The following is a 22,339-nucleotide window of genomic DNA, read 5'->3' on the forward strand; positions in this document are numbered from 1 at the left end:
TACAGCAGAAATATTCAGTTCTGGTGTTGGTATCCCCGAGTTGCGGGTGCCCAACAGATCTGTGGATCAGATCATGGATCTCATTTTCTTTAAGAACCTTTGTACTCTTGCACCACCAACAATGAAGCACAACTCCACCCAATGCTCGACCTATCCGCTTGTAAGTTGGACTACTGGTTGTCATTGTGCCTTAGTTTTGCTTTACTAGTATTCTTTTTTAATTTTTATTTTGAACGCTTCGCTGAATACCTGAGAGTGTCTTTTGACACTCATTGATAAGAGGTGTGCGGAGAATAGGTGTAAACATGGAGCTAACTGTAGTAACACAATCCATGTAGGAGTGAAAATGGACAAGCCAATGCAAGGAGCATAGGAGGCGATCACAATGAATAATTACTCTATGGGCCTCCACTAAAACTTTAGCTTCTATGCCTCTACACACAAATGTACTAATTTCAGGGACCCTTAGAACCACTCAAATTTCATAAAGAAAAAATATTATTGCATCTGCCACGTTCTAAAAGCACTTTTTTGCACTCACTATATGTAACAACAATCTTGTGAAATATAAACAAGCAAAAGAGTAGCCATACCTTTAGGTTGCCTTTTGTCGTAAAAGCTCTTCCGCAGATAGTGCACGCAAAAGGTTTTTCCCCTGTGTGCGTCCGTTCGTGGATCTGCAACGCACTAGAGGATGAAAAGGTTTTCCCGCATGCATTGCAATAGTGTTGCTTAGGAGTTCTTCTTGGAAGAGCTGATAATAAAACTGGTGATGTGGCCGAAGATGGCAGGTGTCCTGACGGAGCGATGCTGGGAGGAGGTTCTTTGATGTCCTGAGGAGAGCCATGCATAAAACCATTAACTTCAGTTTTTATGAAGGCTGACAAAGCATTAACAGGTATAAGTGAAGAGTTCTGATTAGTGCCAATATGAGAATTGGGCTCAAAAAGTTGTGATGGAAGATCTCGCATTTGATGGGTCAACATATGCTGCTTCAAATTACCCTTTGTGGAAAAGCCACGATTGCACACTGTGCAAATAAATGGTCTTTCTTTGGTATGGCTTCTATAATGAATGTCCAAGGCACTCTGACAAGCAAATGTTTTGCCACAAATATCACATGCGGTGTTTCTAAATTTAGCCCGCTCTCTGAAAGGAAATAACATATTAAAAGATTCTTCCTTTACCATTTTATCTGCGTGGGTTGATGTCAGGTCCAAGGGGCCGCCGTTGGCAGGAGCTGGAGACAAGCCATTAGCGAACTCATGGAACCCTGTTCTTTGCTGTTTCTCTTCACAGATGGGTGACTTTTGGTAGTCATTTGTGCTGTTGGACGGTGACAATGCTTGCATGGAGTAGGTGGACTCTGACATAGCAGGGCTCCCAGCACTTTGGCTTTCCATGTCTCCACCAACTGATGAGGAATCATTGGTCATAGCATCCCCTTCCACCGACCCGTTGGCCTCAGATTTCAAGCTTGCCTGGAGCTGCTCAGCGAGTCCTGCATTTATCGTTTTCATTTGATTTTCTAGAGCAGCGATACTTGACATTTCTAAAGGCAATGGGGAAGAGGACAGGCTGTCATGAGATGCATCAGCAGATTTAGGTGTATCTGGCACGCTGCTGTCGGGGCAGTCTTCCATGTTTTCATCCGAAAAGTAATCTAAGTCATCAAGAGTCTTTTCATCAAAAGATCCAGTATCAGACTCCATTGACTCAGGATAGTTTTCCGTGACAGGTGTGTTGGGAATCTGTCCACCCATATGCATTCTGATGTGTTGCTGCAACACAACAGCATTGGTGAACTTCTTCTGGCATATCGGGCAAGAATGCTGAACCCTTAGTGGAGGCATGGCACGGTGGACACTGTAGTGGGTCTTTAGATTTCCTTTAGTTGTGAAAGCACGACCACAAACTTTACACTTGAATGGCCGCTCTCCAGTGTGTGTTCGATAGTGCATTTTCAACGCACTCTGGCAACTAAGAACTCGATGGCATATAACACACTCATTTGGATCACTTGCCTTTTTGTCAATATTTTCAACAAGCTGCTGCAATTTTGATGTTTCAGAAGCCGGTGCAGAATCTAAAAGTCCACCAAATGGAAACTTTGTTATAAATTGTTCAGACATTAGAGGAATCAGGGGGTTACTGAATGTAACAATACTGTTAACGCTTGTGTCTGTTGCAGGGGGAGTCGAAGGGCAGCTGGTATAATTTGTAGATGCATTGCAGAGCTGAGTGTTTTCCTCGGATTTACCATCTGTGGAAGGTACTGCTTCGGCCTCTGCGTCATCGGACTGTCCAGTTAAGTTGTTTTTGAAGTTGGTAGCATCAGGGGCCTCAAGATCACTTTTGACAGAGCCAAGCGGGCTACCTGAGGAATGGCTTTCAGATACTGGGGAAGTTTCCTCTGTTTTGATAAATGGTGTCAAGTGTGGAATTGTTGGAGGAAGCGGCAGTCCCACAGTGGTTGTCAATGTAGACAAGACAGGCTTACTGTCTAGCCAGCTGGTTGCAGGTTTCTCAGGTGGGATAGACATTCCATATGGAATACCAGTGCTTGTTGGAATATTGTCTAAATGTTCTGGCACTGGGTAGGGATTCATCTGAATATGTGGGTATTTTTCCTTGTGACGTTGAAAATGTACTTTCAAATTTCCTTTTGTGGAGAATCGGTTGCCACATATGTTGCACTTGAATGGCCTCTCGCCAGTGTGAGAACGTAAATGTATTTGCAAGGCACTGTCACTCCCAAAAACTTTCGCACAGAACCTGCATTTGTGTTTGAAAAAGGACTCATCCGAAGCACTCTTTGCCTCAAAAGCAGTCACGTTTGGTGGTTTTCCTTTTCTCTGCTGTACCAATGCAGACAAAGAGTTTAAATCATCGGTGGCTGCTCCGATACTAGGTAAAGGACTTGAGAACATTGAGTTACAAACTGGTGGCTGAGGTAGAATCGGATTAGGTGCAGGGCTTATTAAACTGCTTATTGCAAAAGCTGGCGAAGATGTTGCTGATACTGGTGGGGTGCTAAGCTGTGGCCCAGCAGAACTTGAAGTGACTTTATCTGATGGTGGAGTAGTAATGGCTACAGCCAACATGTTAATAGTAGACGAAGAGGCGTTACTGGGTGGAATGATAGTGCTGCCAGGGTTGGTGAGAGGTAGCTTTACAGGGGGCAGTTGCTTCACACTACCAATGCTGGCAGATTGACTAGCGAGGCTTTGTGCTAACCCGGCAGCAGCAGCCAGCTGCTGGGATAAATGGGAGCTCAATGTGGTCAAGGGGTTGGCTGATGTCCGTAAAGAACCTTGAGCCACACTGGGCGAAGGTGTTGGCAGCTCTTTATTTTGGGAAGCCAGCAGCAGTATTTGGTGGCGGATTTGTTCAATGAGCTGCAACTGGTGGATCTGCTGTTGCTGCAACGCCAACAGTTGCTCCATCAGGGCTGGTACTGCAAGTCTATTGGTCGGTGCACCTTTGCATCTGCCCTCCTGTGAGAACTGTGCCACTGCCACCTTCGTACTCTGAAGGTTTTCAATAATGACATTGCTGTTTATCACTGAAAAGTTGCCCAGTGCTGTGAGATCACCTGGTTGAGGTAGTGAGGTTGTGATAGCCGAGGTACCCTTTGTGGAGCCATTGCTGCATGCAATGCTACTGGCGGTGTCGTTGGGGATGTTGCTGCTCTGGTTCATGCTGGCAACTTCTACATCCATAGCGTCCTCCTTGTCGGGATTTTTAGGCTCTGGCAGGTCACTGCAGTCCACGTGATCTGTATCGGTACCTGCTTCAGTGGTCTGTGGATCAGGATTATCAGACGGTGAAGTGGGTGAGGATGGTTGACTTGGAGAAGCAGCCTTTTTTTCACTCATAATAACAACCAGTTGGGTTTTTGTGCAGGTCTTCTTGTGTTGCAACAGATCGGTCAACTCGATGAACTCGGCGCAGCATCTGCCACACGTGTGGGCATCCTTGGTCTTACTGGTGCGATGTGGTGGCCACTTCTCTGTGTTTCCTGAAATATCAAAAGAAAAGCTGTGAGACACTGAGCCGTAATGCGTTCTAGTTGGCTATTTTTGTACAATTCCTTAGTTGTCTATCAGACTAAAAGGCCATCATTTTACATGAGCAGAGATCAATGCCTGTATATCACATATATTGCTTGAGACTGATTTCTAAAATTGTCGGAGGGACCAGTATCAATTTTTATGTCTTAGATAATCATTTCCCACTGATAATCCATCACAACAGAAAATACTAAGAACGGAAGACACCGGGGGTGTAATGAAATTCCATAGTTAAGTATTGATTTCCAATATTTCATAGCCTTTATTGTGTCGTTGTCCACCGAGTGCAAATCAACCATTTGAGACTCTCATTAGACTTTCACGTTTCTGTCAACCCTCTTCATCTCCAGTGGCTTCAAGAATACCTCTGACAGCCTGCCCTGTCACTAAACTCATTTGTAGGCTTTCAGGCCCCAATCAGGTGTTGACATGTAAAAAAAAAAAAATGTGAAGAGCACCAGACTGCCAACAGACAACTTGAAAAATCGATTCAATCCTGGGCTATATTAATAAAAATAAAAATAAAAAACAAACAAACATGGGTCTAAAGTTTTTGTTAGGGTGCCAGGGTTGTCAAATACCAGGCCGCTTCCCCTAGATGTCCCTGTTTTATGTCACTATACTTTACTTCTGGTATCAGGTTACTCTAGATTCCACTTCATGCCTCTTTCTTCTACCACCTTACATTTCCTATCTTCTTTTCATCCCACTGTCTCCCTTTATCTCTGTTTTCCTAACTTTTCATTCCTCCTTTTTTCTGACCTGCTCTGGGATGAAGTCTGACAATGAAAAACACCTCCTGGCCCCCAAAATTAGTGCCGGTGCCCTCCAGCTGCAACCACCGCCACAAATTATTCACTGCCTCGACAGCTGCCCAGCATCCAAGTTAACTCTGACTGCAAAACGCTAGTGTCGAGAGCACAGCTTGCCATTAATAGTGGAAACAATATATGTCTCAACAGGAGTGAGAATGCTCGACATCATCAAAGCCATGCAGATCTATCAACACATCTGGTACACACTAGATGTACACGAAAACAAGGTTACTGGCTAAATGAATATATGCATGACAAGATTTTCATGTGTACATACATATTGTTTGCTTTTTTTGTTTTAAAATATTTTTAAGCAAGGAAACAACTTTAGAGGCAAATGGAAAAAAACAGCAATCTTTAGCAAGTAAAAGTTTTTTTTGCATACAGAAATGAAAAACTTTTCATGGACACAAAGAAGGAGCGAAGAACCGCAGCGTGTCCGCGAACACTGGAAACCTTAGTGTTGTCACTTGCAAAGGGGCAAAGGCGTTGGTTTTAAAATGCGACACTTCTCCAGGGCGCCCTTTCCCGGAACCCGACCCCAAAGTGTTTTCTGTTAGCTGTTGTCAGCGGTTTAACTGATTGCAGCCAGCCCCCCCTTAACCCGAACACCCCCCCCCCCCCCACCCACCCCGAAAATCCTTTTATTCTTTGTTTTCACGGGCAGCTCGCATTTCTTATCGCCCGCATCCATTTGCAAATTAAACATCCAAATATCTGACTCCCAACTAGCTGATCCCATTCAGGGGCGGGGGGGCTCCCCTTTGTTTGCACAGCGTGCGGACACCGACTCCTGTTGTACGGATGGTGTGTGGTCAACTTCGGAGGCAGTGGGGAGAAAACCGCTTCATTCAGGGATTACTCCCCGGCAGGAGCAAATCAGATAATAGGAGTTTCCATGACGTCCCAATAGAATCCCAGTGAAACCTCCAATGAATGCGCGGGCAAATATTAAGAGGCTCAGAGACAATTACACGGGGTCTCGTTTAGCACCAAAGGGCTCCATCGGTGTGCATTTTATTGTTATAAATCGTAAATTGGAAATAAATAGCCAAATTAGGCGAGCAAGCGTAATGGCAAAATGTTCCCTGCATAGGACGGTAGTTTAATCTTTATGAATTTACTTTGAGACACAGAGCCTCAAAAACACATCAAAGTATGTGTCTATTCTTATAACTGCGATGTTAGCATCTATCTTGGCATAATCTAGTAAGTACACACCACAGCTTTATCGCAAAATATAAATGTAAATTGCAAGATAAAAAAGTGCAGTTGGGATAAAATAAATATGATTTCGGTTTAGGTCGGTTGGCTAATAAATCTAATTTGAGACGAGTACATTACAATACGATTCTTCCACAGATGGGGAACTGCTGTGATTTACATTGGGTGGGAAGGTCGGGGGTGAAGGAGGCAACCAGAGCGCAAATAGTTTCGTATATTTAATAAGAGTTGTATAGGTTTTTTTAGCTGATGCTTTTGCCGACAAAGAACTGAAATATTGTGTCAGATAGCTCCAATTTAACACTTCTTTTTATTTTTTATCATTGCACCCAACCCAAATGCCTGCATTACAGCCAGGGAGATGCAAATCGTAATGTATGCAGCCCAAATGGAATGTCCCTTTCTCGTCGCGCATTTCCATATGTAATGGCGATGTTTCCATCTACTTTTACAGCCAATTATGAAGGAACAAAAGCTATTCGGTTGGTTCACACATTTCCAACAAAATGCATTAAAACGGTTCTGTCAGCATGTTCCATTGAGCTCTGCGTTGGGTGCAAAAAATACTTTTCAAGCCGATCACATTTATCAAAACATAAAGCCACTTTAAAACCCGGCTCTGCTTGGTCAGCTGTGCTTAGACAAATAATGGCAGATTCAGAACTAAATAACCGGCTGGGGAAATCACACAGCGCCCTGATCAATGGGAAGCGCCAACCGGCCGGCGCTGCTGTTCATGCAAATATTTATGAGCGAGGAGGAGATGTTAACCCCAAAATATAAAAGTCTTTTTTGAGTTACCGGGAAAACCTTTCACGATCACGTGCGGGGTGGGGGTGATTGTCACTGCAACAGTTTATTTATTTATCGTGAAGTTGTTTAATAGCGCTACGAATCTTTTTTTTCCAGTTAATTCAGAGCGCTTGACACCTTGATGAATGGCCTGAAAGTTGGATCGACCCCCCTCCCCCCCCCCCCAAAAAAAAATAACGTGTCACACTTTAGATGTTGCATGCAAAGCGTTAAAGGAAAAAATAAATACATTTGGTGTTGGGGAAACAAAAAATTTCATACTTTCGTTTCTGAGTTTGGAGGTCATCTCTTCCTGCTCGAACATCATCTGACTTAATTCTCTGCTGATCTTTAATTGCAAATAATGCAGCCCACCTAGTGAGATAGAAAGAAAACAGAGTTTAGGGTCACGAAGCAAACGGGGACATTTCAAGCAGACCTCCTGCTAACAGGGGTCAACATCGAGAAACTAATACCAGCAGTCGCATTAGATTTTATCTACGCGCTTTTTTATTTTTGAGCTGGTGTCTCCCACCCTTGCAGTTAGTGACGTGCGAAGCTCACTGGTGTGTTAATATTCCTTGGTAGGGAGCCATGGGATATTCCATTTGCTCAGGTTCGTTCCGAACCCTTCAAAGCTCGCGACAGCTGACGAGGCTCGCGCTCCAGCCCTCCCTGTCCCGTTATTCAAGCACTGACTCTTGCGTGGCCTGCCACGGGGGCTACTAATGCCACCGAGAGGGCCACAGCCGCTCCCAGGGCGTGCGACGGTCACTATGGAGCCCTAACCTCACACACAATATGCGGTCGGTGGTCAGTCAGCCTTGAGGTGTTCAGCGTGCGGTGTTTAAATGCGGCCCTCGGTCTGCAAAACTTGAAATTAATCTGTGGCATTTTCATGTGTAGGGAGGCGGGAGAAGAAGTGGTGACGTCTCCCCTCTTTAATGTAGCCCCGGGCGGCCTCTGCTCCCAAGATGTCTTCCCTGGCCGGGAGGGGGGGAGAGGTGACACTGGACGGGGCTGAGCGGGCTCAGCTGCAACAGTTTCCCGGTGCCCGCGGGTCCACTGACACGGAAAGGCTACAAGCCTCCTAGGGCGGCCGCAGCCTCTGACTAGGAAAACATTGGCACCCGGACAAGAAACCAGATCCGGGCCCCGTGAAGGGCAGGGGCCGAGCTGTGGGGAGTACCTGTGCCAGTCCCCTCGAGGGGGTGAGGGGGTGGCGGCCATGGAGGGAGATTTAAGTAAAAGGAGATACCTTAAAAAACACTCAAATAAAACGAGGCCGAGCAGTGGTGGTGGGGGGAGTTAAGGAAGAGAAGGAACAGAACTAGCTTAAAAACATATAATAGACAAACTCCTTAAAACCTTACATTTTAAAAACATGAAAAACTAAAATACACAAAGGCCACCGTGTGGTGGGAAGGGGCTGAGCTACTGGGGTCTGTCAGTCCCTCCTGGTGTGGGGGGGGGGGGCGTGTGACGTAGGAGGGAGAGTTAACTCACAGAAGGTGAAGAGCTACTCTAGAATCCGAAATTACACCAAACCCAGAACTGCAGTGTGGACGACGGGGCCAGTTGTTGAGATATGAGAGGTACCGGTCAGTCCCTCTTCAAGGGACAGAAGATGCGAGTGATGTCTCTTTCCCACACATTCAAACTGCTTTGTGTGATCCCTGCTCGAAGTATGGAAGTACCTGTCAGCCTTCACTTCAGAGGTGAAGGGGTCCGCAAGGCGCACGTTTTACTGTATACACACATTAACGCCCACACAACCATAGGTACTCGCAGAAGTCACGGCCTGCACCGTGGAGAAGCTCATTCCACATTAGTGTGCTATGTGCAACCCGGCAGTGGGGGGGGGGCGAAGACACCCGGCTACTTGACCCCCGCCCACCGAGCTTCAGACAAGCTCCTTTTCAAGTGCCCATCCACACAGATATACCACCCCCCTCCCACACACACGCAAACACTTGTGATGCGGCCGGGGCCCAGCTGTGTCCCTGCACAACCCTACACAACAGCCTCTTCTTCAGGAGTGTCTCACGTACAGAAGGACAGGGGTGGGAGAAGTGTGTATAAGATGGTAGAGTCCGTCGTACCGGTCTCCAGACAGGCAGGGGTCGAGCTGTGATAAGAACATGGTGGGGGGGGGGGGGCTGAAGTGGAAAGAGTTGTTGGGTGCAGGGCAATAACCAGCAGAGGGCGCTGGCTGTGAAACTACCCTTCCAGCACGTATTCAAGTCTCTGCCATGTGCTGCAGAGCACGGGGCAGTGAAGGGGCGGTGACGGGGAGGGTGGACAGGCCTGCAGGGTGCCTGTACAGGCCCTGGGCCCTGACACCCAGCCTGCAGGGCGGATGGCAGGGTCGGGATGTAGTAAGTAACCTGCAGGTTTATCTGCAGGGACGTCATGTCGAAAGTAGGGGAAGGAGTGTGAGTGCAGTGACAAGCAGGCACACATTGAGACACATGCGGAGACAAACACGTCCCTCCATGAGACGCACGGAGAGAAGCCATGGCTAAAGCCCTTCCATGCTATGACACACAGGCAGGGCTTTGTGTGGACAGGCAGTCAAACAGCGGCACACCAGATAGGCCACTTCAGGCAAGGGTCACCCCAATGGCACAGCAGGGCCATGTGTGGACAAGCAGTCAAACAGTGGCACACCAGCGTCCCACACACACATGGGCCGCCGCACTTTAGACAGGGGTCACTGCCATGACACACACCACAGGGCCTGGTGAGGACAGGCATTCAAACGGTGCTGAGAAGGTGCTGTGAGGCACACCAGCCCACCCGCCACACTTCAGACAGGTGTATCTGCCATGACACATGCCGCAGGGCCTGTTGTGGACAAGCAGTCAAACAGTGGACAGTATGTGCCGAGAGACACGCAGCGCCCCACACACAGGCCACCGCAGTGCAGGCAGGGGTCACTTCCATGACACACACTGCAGGGCCTGGTGTGGACAAACGTTCAAACGGTGCTGAGAAGGTGGTATGAGGCACACCAGCCCCCCCCCCCCACAGGCACACACAGATAGGCCGCCACACTTCAGGCATGGGTCATTCATTACACATGACATACCCCGCAGGGCCTAGTGTGGACAAACGTTCAAACGGTGCTGAGAAAGTGGTGTGAGGCACACCAGCCCCCCCCCCCCCCCCCAGACACACACAGATAGGCCGCCACACTACTGACAGGGGTCACTGCCATGACACACACCGCAGGGCCTGGTGTGGACAAGCAGTCAAACAGCGGGAAATATGTGCTGAGAGACGCACAGCGCCCCACACGCAGGCAGGGGTCACTGCCATGACACCGCCGGGACTGGTGTGAATTGACCTCTGGCACCTTGGGCAGCAGAGAGCCCGGCGGAGGTTAAGACAGCTGAACAGTTAGGGTTTCCCTGCCACGTGACCGGTGGGCCCCGGTGTGTTTGGAGAGCGGGACCGTGCCATGTTGTGCCGCCGCTCCCAGAGCCCGCGGCTTGCCAGCCACATTAATAAAGTGGATTATATTTACAGCTCATCCTCTTACGTTGTGTGTAAGAAGCCTCTAATCGCCGTTTATTCTCCGCGCTGTGCTAAACTCGATTCTCGGAATATTCTACCGATGTAACCTGGGCAGCGGGACCCCGGATGCGGGGGGGGGGGGGGGATCATCTTTGCCAGGGTTACATTTATGACGATAGTGAGCACCGACCCTCATTTTGGGGAGCAGGGTTAACTTTCCATCATCTTACTTTGACGCAGAGCCAGGGAGACAAAGGCAGATTCGGGCAAGAAAGTAAATAGTGACAAAGGGTTGAAGCAGGGATAAAAAAGAACCTTCGAAAGAGTGAGGTAATGAGACCGAAAGTGTCGAGGTAGTGTCGAGAGAGTCAGGGGGTAAAATCAGAAACTGCAGCCTCGCTATTCAGTGACAGCGACCTTCCGAGGAGCCGGCGCGCGCTCCCAAGTACATCTTTGGGCCTTGCAAATGTTTGTGCACATTAAAGGCTAGCAGTGCGCAGCGGTCCTAGGATGTGAAGGCCTGCATTCAGCTTTTAGGAACGTTCATATGCTTTCGGGTCAAAGTGCATCTATCGGAGTTAGTAAAACATCCAGACACTCCTAGTACATGAAGCTTTCCTCGCGCACATACAAGCCAAAATGCAACAGACAGTTTATATGGTAAAAGGACAAGCAGCCGACGGCTACCCAAGCAGTAAGTCCCCATCCTGCCACATGTTGCTTATAAAATTATCTGAGCCATCAGTGCTATTTTTCTGCTGATATCCTGGGCCTAAATAGACATGTTTGTGGCCAGCAGCCGGCCCCACGTGCAAAACAAACGTGACAAATCACAGAGGCCGTCGCCCACACCTCTCGGGTGGCTAGTGACTTATTTGTCTATATCTTAGACTAGAGGAAGGAAAAACATTCTGTGCTGGCCTAATTTAGAAACGGATGTCGGCGACATACTCGGCCATGGTCGTGACATACTGTGCAGTCAAGAGGTCGCAGCTGTGACAGGCCTCGACTATCCAGGGCTCGGGTATTTCACGTGAGGGTCCACACTCCATTATAATGTGATGGCAACATTTCCCACCTCAACCGTGACAGGTCAGAAAACATTTGTTCCGGACTAGAAGTGTTCAACTCGTTAATGTTACCTCGAGGTGAGGGGCAAAGGCAGGTTTGAACCGAAGAGGGGACAACGACGGAAATGCACTTTAAATAATCGGAGCTCTATAAATGTGATGTTCAAATGCGGCCAGAATCTCAAAGTTTCAAAAACTGACACTAAAAGAGTTCGAACGATCTATAAAAAAGAAACTTGAGGGAACCGCAGACCTCCACTAGTCTCACAGCACCTTAGTGCACATACGTCTTTCATTTTATTTACGAAATAGAATTTCAGAACACCGTAGACATATAGAACATTAAATTATGATATATAATTGTATCAAATTTAAGAAGGGTCACTAAGTATATGCAATCCATACCTTTATAGTATTTCTGAACAATTAAGCCACTACATTTACATCAATTTAAATTAATTTAATGTAAATAAAGAAATGTCAATGGGTAGTAAAAAGCACGTTCTCTCGAGACACGAATGAATCTCCCCTGGGCATGCAGCAAGTTCCCTGCAAATGCATCACATGCATGACACAGTGACATGTCGCGACAGTAGCAATGATGTGATAACATACCCACAAGGTATAGATAACACACCGCGCCTTTGATCCAGTGCGCTTTGGGTTTACAAATTTCATCCGAAGCATTGCACAAGAATATAGCCACGGGCTATTTAGTATTATCGCATTGTTCGAACGTACTTAATGATCCCAGGTTAAAGCCAGTACTTATAGGAAAAGGCGTCTCATAATTTACCACTGGGGCAAGAATAGAAAAGAAAGAACCACCCCTCTCCATGATCGCTACTACCTTTTTTCAGTTTATTTTACGCAACACATGAAAAGTTCGCGGAGAACTTTTTTATCTGTCGAAATTGTATCTTTGCTGTTCGCGGCCATAAAATACTCGACACCGCTTGTTTTTGCTGCTTTCCCAGTATACACAACAACACTAAATAAAACAGCGCAGAGAAAAGTCGTTTTTTTCACAAGGACAGCACCACCATAATATCGTAAATTTGACCCGTTCCCACCAATCAAAAGTTTTGAATTGACTAGACAGAATGCCCACGCCGTCCCAGATGGAACAGAAAGAAGTCTCAAAATATATATCTTTATATTGAGAGCCGGTGGTCTTCCTCTACGCCCCCACCCCCAACCCCCCCCTCCCACTTTTGGGGGATTCGATTCCCGATTTGCACTAGAAAGTAAAGAGATGAACTCTTAGCGAAGCAAGTAACGCAAAAGCAAGTTCTAGAAGACCCCCCCTCCCACCCACTGACGGTCTGATGGGTTCTATGGTTTTCTACCGATACCCAAGTCCCAAGCGAGCCCTAATTTGGTTGGAATTCTTCGCAGCATTCATGATAAAACGTGCGTGTCAAACTGCAAATTTTAATCCCTAACTCCCAAAATGTCCTTGACAGAGGGGACAGACAAGGGACGCACAGATGTCTCCTGTACCACCATTCCCCCCACCCCCCATTGTCCTCATGTTCTCAAATACTACTACGAAAGCGAGAATCAAAGCCCTTGAAACTTACATAGACATGCAAGGCTCTGCGGTGAGAGGCAGCGGCTTCTCGGTTCTTCGGGGGAGCAGGCAGACTACATCATCTGAGCGTGCCTAGGTGCAAACTTCTCTCAAACTTCCTGGAAGTTACAGTGGCTGAGGGGAGAAGCGTGTGTCTGAGGGAGGGGGCGGGGAGGGGCCGAGACGCAAATAGAAACTGGACACAGAGGCTTCTCGGAGCCCAGGCCGCAGGACCCACCCCCAGGACCTACCTTCGTCCCGGTCCCAGAGCGCTGCCTTCGGGAGCGGGCTTAATGAATAACCCGCGCCCGAGCTGCGGAGCCTGGGTTCTGGGGGGGATCTGCAGCTGACGACAGGGAGGGCTGGAGGCTCCTCGTCCACATGACTCAGATCGGAAGCTGGCGCGTCAGCCCCCAGGATCCGGGAACCAGCCCCGAGGAACAACGGAGGCTTAGAGGGGAGGGGGAGCAGAGAGAGCGACAAGCCAGCCCGAAAGTGCTTAGAAGCATCACATGCGCACCATGCAGCGACCACTGAGCTTTATGCACATTAAAAAAACCTTCACTTTTAGCCTACTAGGCATGATTCCTTTCTCGACATCACATCCTAAAGTAATAACACACCCTGACTCGGCGGATAAGGCCTGTGCTTGTTATATGATGGGCTCTAATTACACCATGTTTTGTATTCCTAATTACACTAAGGGCATTCTTATTAAATGTCAAATGATAAAAGAAGGGGGACTCTTTTTGTCTCACTTTCCCTCTCTGTTATAGCACCGCACGCACAGATGGAACTGTCCAGAATTAAAGTGCCTAGAAGCCCACGCTTTCCTACCCGAAAGGATGCTCATTTTGAAAGGCAGTGTTAAGGAAAGTGTCTGCTGGACCTACACCGGAGGAGCACCGAGACGGATAGGGTGCTCCTCGTCCCCGTAGGAGAGTAGCATTTGTATAGCGCCTCATATCCCAGAGAGGCCCGGAAGCGCTTTTACCGGAACGGGTAGCACTCTACCCAGGTCTAGAACTAGTTCTCACTTTGCAACCCCGTCTCCTCGGTGCGGCTCGTTTCACAGGACTGCAGCACTCACTGCCGTCCCGGGTGCGATGAGTGATATTACTTCATAGCCCCCCTAGTTCTGAACTACAAAGAGTGAGTCTGCGAGGGATGCTCCACCGGCTTTTACTATTCTCAACACGACCTCCAGGGACAGATCAACCCCCTAAAAAAGACCTCTCTCCTGCGATCGCTCTGTCTTCGGTCAGCATTAGAAAAGTTAGGACAGTTCGTAAAATAAAAGTTCATTCAAGCGGTCCCTAGAAACAAAGCTCCAGTGGCAGATATTCTGAATAAAATAAAGCTAGAGGCAGTGCGGTCACGTTTTGAAAAATCAGTCTCATCTGCCAAAGTTTTTAAAACATATAAGTCATGTTCCAGGACGGGAAACTTGAAAAGCTAAGAACTACCCTGACGATGCAATGCACAGGGACTATAGCCTGATTGAACATACTCAGCAAGATACAAAAACCGGCTTAAACTCAGCTGACTGAAAACACCAACAGGGGAAAAGGCAGACTTGGGCATTAGACACAAAAGAACACAAAAACTTAAACTACCTGCACTGAACACTCGGTACAAAAAGAAACCCGCCCCCCCCCCCCCCTCCCCAACCAGGTAACGAGAGAAAATAAAACAAGAAGTTACCACCAGCTGCCGAAGCAGTTCCTCTTTGATACTGGAATAACTTATTTTACAGGAGTGTCTCCAAGTGCTTTGAGGCGGGGTGGGACAGACAACATGTCAGTGGACAACTCTAGGTGTTTTAGTGGTGACATAAATACCAAATGGCAAACTTCAAAACCACGGACGTCCAGTTATTGGGCAAAGTTCGGATCCGGGGTTCACCGGACCCCTTGGAGTTTGGTGTACAGAGGAGTGGGTCGGGGACTAATGTCAAACACAGAGGGCTATGAAAGTTAGTCAGATCCGGGGCAGAGTGGGGTCTGTCAGACTGAGGGGTGGCTATGAGTGGCAGGCGTTGAACTGATGGCACCAGGGCGCTGCTCCTCTACGAGCACACGGCGAGGTGTACAGTGGGAGCCGGGTGATGTGTACATGCTATAGCGCCTGGGGTGCCTCTCCGCCACTCAGTGCGCCTCGAAACTGCACTTCACGGAGTCTCGGCTCCCTCCTGCCCCTGCCGTGCGCTGTGCAGGAGCAGAGCCGCTGCTGCTCGGTAAGTTTGCCTGCGAAGTTGTCTCTTTCTAACTCACCCTGGCAGCTCTGTGACTGTCCCAGAGCCCCTTCCCTCGCTGTCGGGGCAGCTCCTCGGAGGGACCCCCTGCTCCCCCTTCCCGCACACTCATCGGGGGCGCCTGGTCCCGAGCAGGGCAGCGGGGCTCCGGACTGAAGGTGCTGTGGCTTCGCCTGCTTCCTGCGGGACATGCTGCCGCCTGCCGCTCCTCTCATCTGCAGCCGGGGGAATCACAGGCGGCGCAGAGCCCGGACCATGGCAGGAGAGAAGAGCCACACAAGTCCGGCGTACGGCAAGCGGCGAGGCCCCCTCCTCCTCGCCGCCCCGCGCGCATGTGTCCTGCGATAATTATGATTATCAATAATGCATTGCGATTAATCATAGAGAGCGGGCGGGGGCGGAGGGGGCGCCCCCAGCCCATTGGCAAAGGGCCAGCGCTCCTCGCCGCCCGGCTCTCGCTCACATCCATCAAGACGCCGATTGGCCGTCGACGACTGTCAGTCCGAGGTGCACAGTCCTATCAGCGCTTGATGGGCGGGGTCTCCCTGCACGCAGTGGCCCGCTAGCTCTCACGCTCGCTGCTGTTTACTATCGGAATCTGCTTCCCGCGGGCCGTGGACGCAGCGAGGGACCCTGAGACCTGGAGTGGGGCTTGGAGGGAGGGAGGGAGTGGGTGGTGAAGTGCGCTGAAGGACCCCGAGGGGAAAAGAAGGGCAGTTAGGTGTGCAGCCACACCGGCTGCTCAGCTGAGAGATGTTTCCCAACTTCTGAATTCTTAAGCACCTGTGTGACGGGAGAATTGCTCTTTATATGAGGTCCATGCGGTCCTGGCCGTGGTATGGAACTTTCGTGGTGCTTTAGTGTCGAGAGTGGCACGGTGCACTACTGCTCTTACTGAGCCCACCTGTCGAGCACCAGGCGTGCAACTACCCATGCCCTGTCTGATGAGTACCGGAAAGAGGGCTGAAGTCGGATGTGTCCTCCTGAACCTAGCGCCTTAAGACCCTTACGGGTGATTTACCCCACTTTATTAATCTTTGAATGATTGATTGATTGCTTTGGGGGGAGAGAGTAGAAACTGCGCTGACCAACATCAACAAGCACTGGCAAAAACACACGAGGAGGGAAAAAGTGGTGTGTGTGTGTCTGAGTCTGTTGAGGGGGCGGTTGCAAGTTAGTTAACAATAACCTAGGTGAAGTAGTTCTTCGTCTGTGGTGGGGCACATCATTGAAGGAGCCGTGGGTGTTGTCTCAGGGCTTCCCACGTCTCAGGGGGACACCAGTACGCGTCTTTAACCCGGGTTTATACCACCAGGCATCTTCCTCATTGTATATGAAGTTCTATGTAACGTTCTCGTCAACATATCTTTGATTATCAGAAACACCATCTCGCCTGTTTAAAGTATTGCAATAGCAGAAAAGCCCGCGGCAGGAATGCGTTAATGTTCAGATTTATTATGCGTCCAGCGGGGTAACTCTATGACTATTGCATCTGTTCCCCCTGCGATGAAACTGAAAACACAGAAATATCGAGTCTGAAGCCAAATGCGTTTAGTGCTCAGCCACGCGGCGCTGCTTCTTTGCAGCATTAGTCATTGGCCAACGAGTAAGAGAAACTGGGGGACTGGGGACTGGGGGGTTTACAGTGCGAGAGGGTCAGGGAGAGCTAATGCGGGGGAGGTGCGCAGGTCAGAAGCAGGAACGCGTGCCTCGACGTGGATCTTGGCAAAATAGTGCAGAAAGTGCTGCGAAGTACCAGGAAGAGAGCATCGTGGCTCTGGGAGGGTGAGGAGCAGAACACGTTTTTTTTGTGGCTGGGAAGAGTGAGGGGTCTGCTTAGGAGGCTGAAGCTGAACGGACGTCGCAAATGAAGTTACCAAGAAGGGGCGCGAGGCTTTTGTCCTCTGAGGGGCAGAGGCGGTGATTTCCCTGTCATCACCCGTCGGGCTGCCTTGCGGGGGCAGGGGCATATCTCTGGTGGTAGCAGGTGGGCTTGCTGTGCTGCTAATCAGCAGCACGGAGGGACCCTGAAATGTCCTCAGATTACCAGAGTGTGGGGGGTGGGAATTTCGCACGAGAACGACTTTAGGTGCGGGAGGTTGCTTCTAGGGTGCAGGGAGTCCGGCTTGGGCGCCACAGGGAGCTCCCGGGGAGAGTCGTGGGAGGGGCGGGTGATGCTGAGAACAGGTGGCGCAGAAGTCGGGCGGGGGCTCAAGGATAAGCAGGTGGGTCAGCCGGCTTCCGGGGGGAGGGGAAGGGGTGCCATCGTCAAGGCGACTTTGCCCCACGCCACAGGGGACGCCAAACTCCCGCCATGTTTCTTTCTCACTCTTCCCTATGCCAACTCTGTTGCACCTCGGATGTATCTTTTTAAAATGTCGTATTGGCATTTATAAAGTGCTTTTCTATCCTCTGCGAGGACTTTTGGCGCTTACTAGCTCGTTCCTCTATTTTAATAGTGACTTCAAAACTGGGGAACCTCTCCAAAATTGTCTTTGAAATAATACGAAAAACAAGCGAAAAGTGGCATTTTAAAAATAGGGCACTAAATTCTTATCAAATGGGTGTTGCTGTATCTCGAATTATGCATATTTTATCCCGTCTATACACGCGTATGCAAACCATCATTTAGAAAAATATACTCTTACATGTAACTAATCATCTGTCACCTAAAATATATACATAATGTCAAATAATATATTTAAAAAGAAAAAGGAACAACATATTTTATATTTGCAATTCCCACAGCCCTAATTCTGTCGCCGGATTAGGACATATTTGCTTTGTAGATTTGATGCAGAGATGGCGCACACTGCATCTGACTAGGACCCGTTCCTTGTGTACTTTGGGCATTAAACGTTCATTCCTCCCTCCGTGGGAATACAACCCGGGAAGTGTAGGGCGAACCAGTCAGAGCCGATGTCAATTCAAGTGTTGAGGGAGGGGTCGGGAACATTGTGGTCTTCTCTCTCGTTAGGAACACGCCGTGAAGGTGCGGCGCGACCAGTTAGGAAGAAACGCGATCTGCAGACCTGAAGGGACCCTTTTTCCGCACGCAGACGCGCCATGCTGCCTTGGGCGTGTGTGGAACAAGAACTGAGCAAGAGTATCACCAGCACCCACAACTGAGTTCTGTAACACACACATATATATATATGTGTGTGTGTGTTACAAAACTATATATATATATCTACATACACACATATATTTACATATATACACACACGCATATTTATATATATACAAACATACATATATATGTATTATATATATATATACACACACACAAACACACATTGAGGCATAAAGCTACAAAGCCCAGGCAAGGGCCTGTAGCTTTGCCATATTATTACCTTACATTTATACATCAGTCTCAATTATCACGATTTTGTGTATAATATTAGTTAGCAGTTTGTGTGTGTGGGGGGCTCAATATGTGTCTACTAAACCATGCAGGGACATGTTCTTAGTTTATTAGAAGAATTGTATAGGTGCACACCTGGACATTAAAACATTGTATTACTGTGTAGGTTAAAAACATATTTCTATACACTTGCTTTTGTGTGCAGGATATAAACACACACATATTGTAATTGTATTTGTATAGCTCTTGCTACCCCTGACGAGGCGTTCAGTGAGTGTGTAATCCACAGCTTCATTCTACAATTGTGCACAGTTCTCTTCACTTGTTGCATATTCTGACCCCCATCATCAGCTATGCTTATGCAAGCATCGACTTCCTCGATGCATTTGTTAAAGGTTAACTTCGATTTAGTTGACGTTTTGTGGATACGATAGTGGAGAATTTTCAGAGTGAACTCGCTGAATGCCGTGTCCCTTCCTGCCCGGGATGTCTCGCAAATGCAGTTTCTGAATTGATGACTGCCTGGGAGGGGGGTGGAAGGGGGCGCGTGCTTGCCGGCATTGAATAGAGTCCGTCAGTGCTGTCGATGACGAAGCATCGATCAGTTACCCAGAGGTTGTCAGTGATAGGAGTGAGAGGTGGCGCCCTTCCCCCTCTCTCTGTAATCGGACAGTGACCGGATATATTGTTCTCACGTGTGTTTCTTCACCTTCTCAGCTTTGAGTACGAACTGCCATATATACCTGAGTGCAGACACCGTGAGGTGGATGAAGCAGGGTGATTGAGGGGGGATCCAAGGCGCCCTGGTGGGTTTGGGAATATTCGTAGGTCAGAGGTTATGGGCAAGAGTCTCTTTCCTGTCAGTCTCCTCCAGGGGGCGCACTCACTCACAGGAGAGGGTTGGAAGCATAAAGGTCTGCGCAGCAGTGCCGCCCGGCCCGCGGGTGCAGAGTTTCCGTGGGGTCTAAAACTGCACAGGGTTCTAAGTGGCCCATGGTTCAAGGGTGGGGGGAGGGGGCATAGCTGCCTTGGTGGGTGAAGCTGTGTGGTGTCCAAATAGCAAAGAAGGGCAAAGCTGCCCTGGGGCAGCGGGACTAAAGATGCTTAGAGTTGGCAGCCGTCCAGTGTGCCAACAGGAGAGTGGTACAAGGGCGCGTAGGAGGACGAGCAGCAGAGGAGGCCCCACGCTGCTGATGCGAGTGAGGAGAAAGGGGGTTCAATGCTGTCCTGGGGCTTCAAGGACAATGGCAAAGCTGCCACGAGTCACGCGTCTCCGGTGTCAAAACTGTCTGGGAGTTTAAAAGTGCCCAAGACCATACACGTGTATCGGGGCCAACGCTGCCTCGGGGTACACACCTTCCCTGAGGTACAAATCGCGGAAAGGCTCGGGCAAGTCCTCCCAGCAGTAGGTACCTACCCATCAGTTCCTGTTCTCCAGAGTACAAAACTAGACAGTAGCACAAAGCTGCAGACTGTCCCACACTGCCCACATCCATGAAGTGCCGGGGTAGAACCCGCGAATTCTTGTGACGTGTAGCGCATACGCACACCACTGTTGCATAGAGCGCTTTATTTTAAGCGCGCTCCCGTGCACACAGGTCCTAGCACCCTGGCAAGGCTGCGCAGCGGGCGCAGGGGAGGGCCGGCTGGAGGGGCTTAAAGTGTGCTTTTGTCAAACACCAGGAACACCCCACAGCCGAGATTTTTTAAATATGATTAGTCTGATTAACTCACGCGGCTGTTAAAGCAAAGCCCCGAGCACTTCACATTTGTGACAAGGATGGAAGAAAAATACACAATTAATGGTAGCTTCGAGGCTTCCACCCCTGCAGATGTTGTGCGAGTGCAATGTGCCACTTAGAACTGTATCTGCGCGTGTTATTTATCGAAGAAGATACTGTTTTAGAGAACATATTTAATAACTGGTTAAAAAAAATTACAGAGCTTTTCACCGTTACGTCGTTTTTGCAACTTCTATGGTACGGGCAATGTGATATCTATAGGGGCACGAGTGGACGAAATATTGAACCAAGCAAAGGAGGCGTTTATCAACACTACATAAGGCATGTTTACAATAAGCACTGCAATGAATTAGTTTCTCGAGGCTTGGGTTGAAAAAGTGTCATATGCAATTAAGTATTTTTTTCAGTTTCTGATAGACTCTCTCATATTCCATATTCCCAAGCTCCATCCATCCATCTTTCTTTCTTTCTTTCTTTCTTTCTTTCTTTCTTTCTTTCTTTCTTTCTTTCTTTCTTTCTTTCTTTCTTTCTTTCTTTCTTTCTTTCTTTCTTTCTTTCTCTTTATTTCCTTCCTGCGTTTCTTTCTTCAATATATCAATATGTGCCTGTCATTTCATAATTTATATTATCTTTATCAATCAAGCTATGCATATTTTCGTATATGCACATATATAGGGTTACCAAATATGTGCGTGTGAGGGCATGTCATTGCATCAATCGGTGTGCATGAATGTATATGCACATATAAATAATGTATATTTAATATATGTAAGATTAGCCTGCGTGTGTTTGCCAGTGCATAATTGATGTAATCTATAGTTACCAGTATACGTGTACATACATATATAGATGTATATACGCTTGTATATAAGTTTGTGAATGTGATTTCACAGTTGTTGTTTCCCAAATGTGCACTCATAATTAACCTCTATGCGTTTATAAGTGTGTGTGTGACTTGATGTAAACAATTAAGTACATAAACTGACCCTCACATATTTATATCTGTTTACAGATTCCCCTCATCTACAGTATGAGCCACTATGCCAGAGGTCTGGATTTAGTTATTCGATATCTGCATTAAACCGCCCATTTCGTGGAGGAGAATGGCCCCTCTGCTGGACCACGACATCAGCCCCTTTTTTGATTTATTTCCCCCGAAGATCGATACTTTGAAAGGAGGGCCCGAATTTAATTCCTCCCTATTATTACCGACAGAAGATAATTGATCACTGGCCACAAACACCGCTTTTGGCCTCGTAATTGAATCATAAACGAGGCGGGAAGATGCTGGAGGCGAAGTTGGGGGAGGGAGGCAGGGACAGGGCCGGAGTGACGGGATTTCTCCTCAAAACACCCGAGGGCAGTTCCGGTGAAAAGATGACCGATGTCACTACCGGCCGAGGTGTAACTTGATTGGCGCTACGGCCGTGCGCTGCCTCTCGCGTGACCTGCGCGCGCCCATGTTTGTGCTCAGAGATGTGCTGTTTAGAGCTTATTGATGGGAGCTGCTGCGTGATTATCAGGAGATTTACTGCCACCCCGGGCACCTGGGGACGGCAAATGCAATCTGTCCCTCACTTCCACAGAGTGCAGTGCAGCGCTATGTCTAGGAATCAGTGGGGGCAGGGGGAGGCTGGCACCCAGGACTGCCCAGCCATGGACCAGGCACGTTTATTGTCCACTGTAATGCGAAAACACAATCTGTCCCTGACTTCCACAGAGTGCAGTGCAGCGCTATGTCTAGGAATCTGTGGAGGAAGGGGGAGTCTGGCACCCAGGACTGCCTAGCCATGGACCAGGCACGTTTATTGTCCAATGTAATGAGAAAACACAAAATGTCCCTCACTTCCACAGAGTGCAGTGCAGCGCTATGTCTAGGAATCAGTGGAGGAAGGGGGAGTCTGGCACCCAGG

The 22,339-nt window shown here is 48.5% G+C and overlaps 1 protein-coding gene across 5 annotated transcripts in view; it reads right to left on the minus strand.

Annotated features, from left to right (window-relative positions):
- SALL1 (spalt like transcription factor 1) overlaps positions 1–15,693 on the minus strand; it is a 39,635-nt gene extending 23,942 nt beyond the window's left edge. The window contains exons 1-4 of one of the 5 annotated variants that reach the window (XM_085637304.1): positions 15,340–15,564; positions 7,187–7,279; positions 1,188–4,021; positions 594–833 (exon numbers count right to left, since the gene is read on the minus strand). In XM_085637304.1, coding sequence (XP_085493430.1) covers positions 594–833; positions 1,188–4,021; positions 7,187–7,279; positions 15,340–15,535 — 3,363 coding nt within the window. In that variant the 5' untranslated portion in view covers positions 15,536–15,564. Of the gene's footprint in view, positions 1–593; positions 4,022–7,186; positions 7,280–13,076; positions 13,202–13,317; positions 13,406–15,339 lie in introns of those variants that run through there. The other 4 variants (XM_085637303.1, XM_085637306.1, XM_085637305.1 and 1 more) reach the window with 4 other exon arrangements.
- Between the last annotated feature and the right edge of the window lie 6,646 nt (positions 15,694–22,339).

The sequence above is a fragment of the Triturus cristatus genome, chromosome 12 (assembly GCF_964204655.1).
Source record: "Triturus cristatus chromosome 12, aTriCri1.1, whole genome shotgun sequence".
Taxonomy (NCBI): domain Eukaryota; kingdom Metazoa; phylum Chordata; class Amphibia; order Caudata; family Salamandridae; genus Triturus; species Triturus cristatus.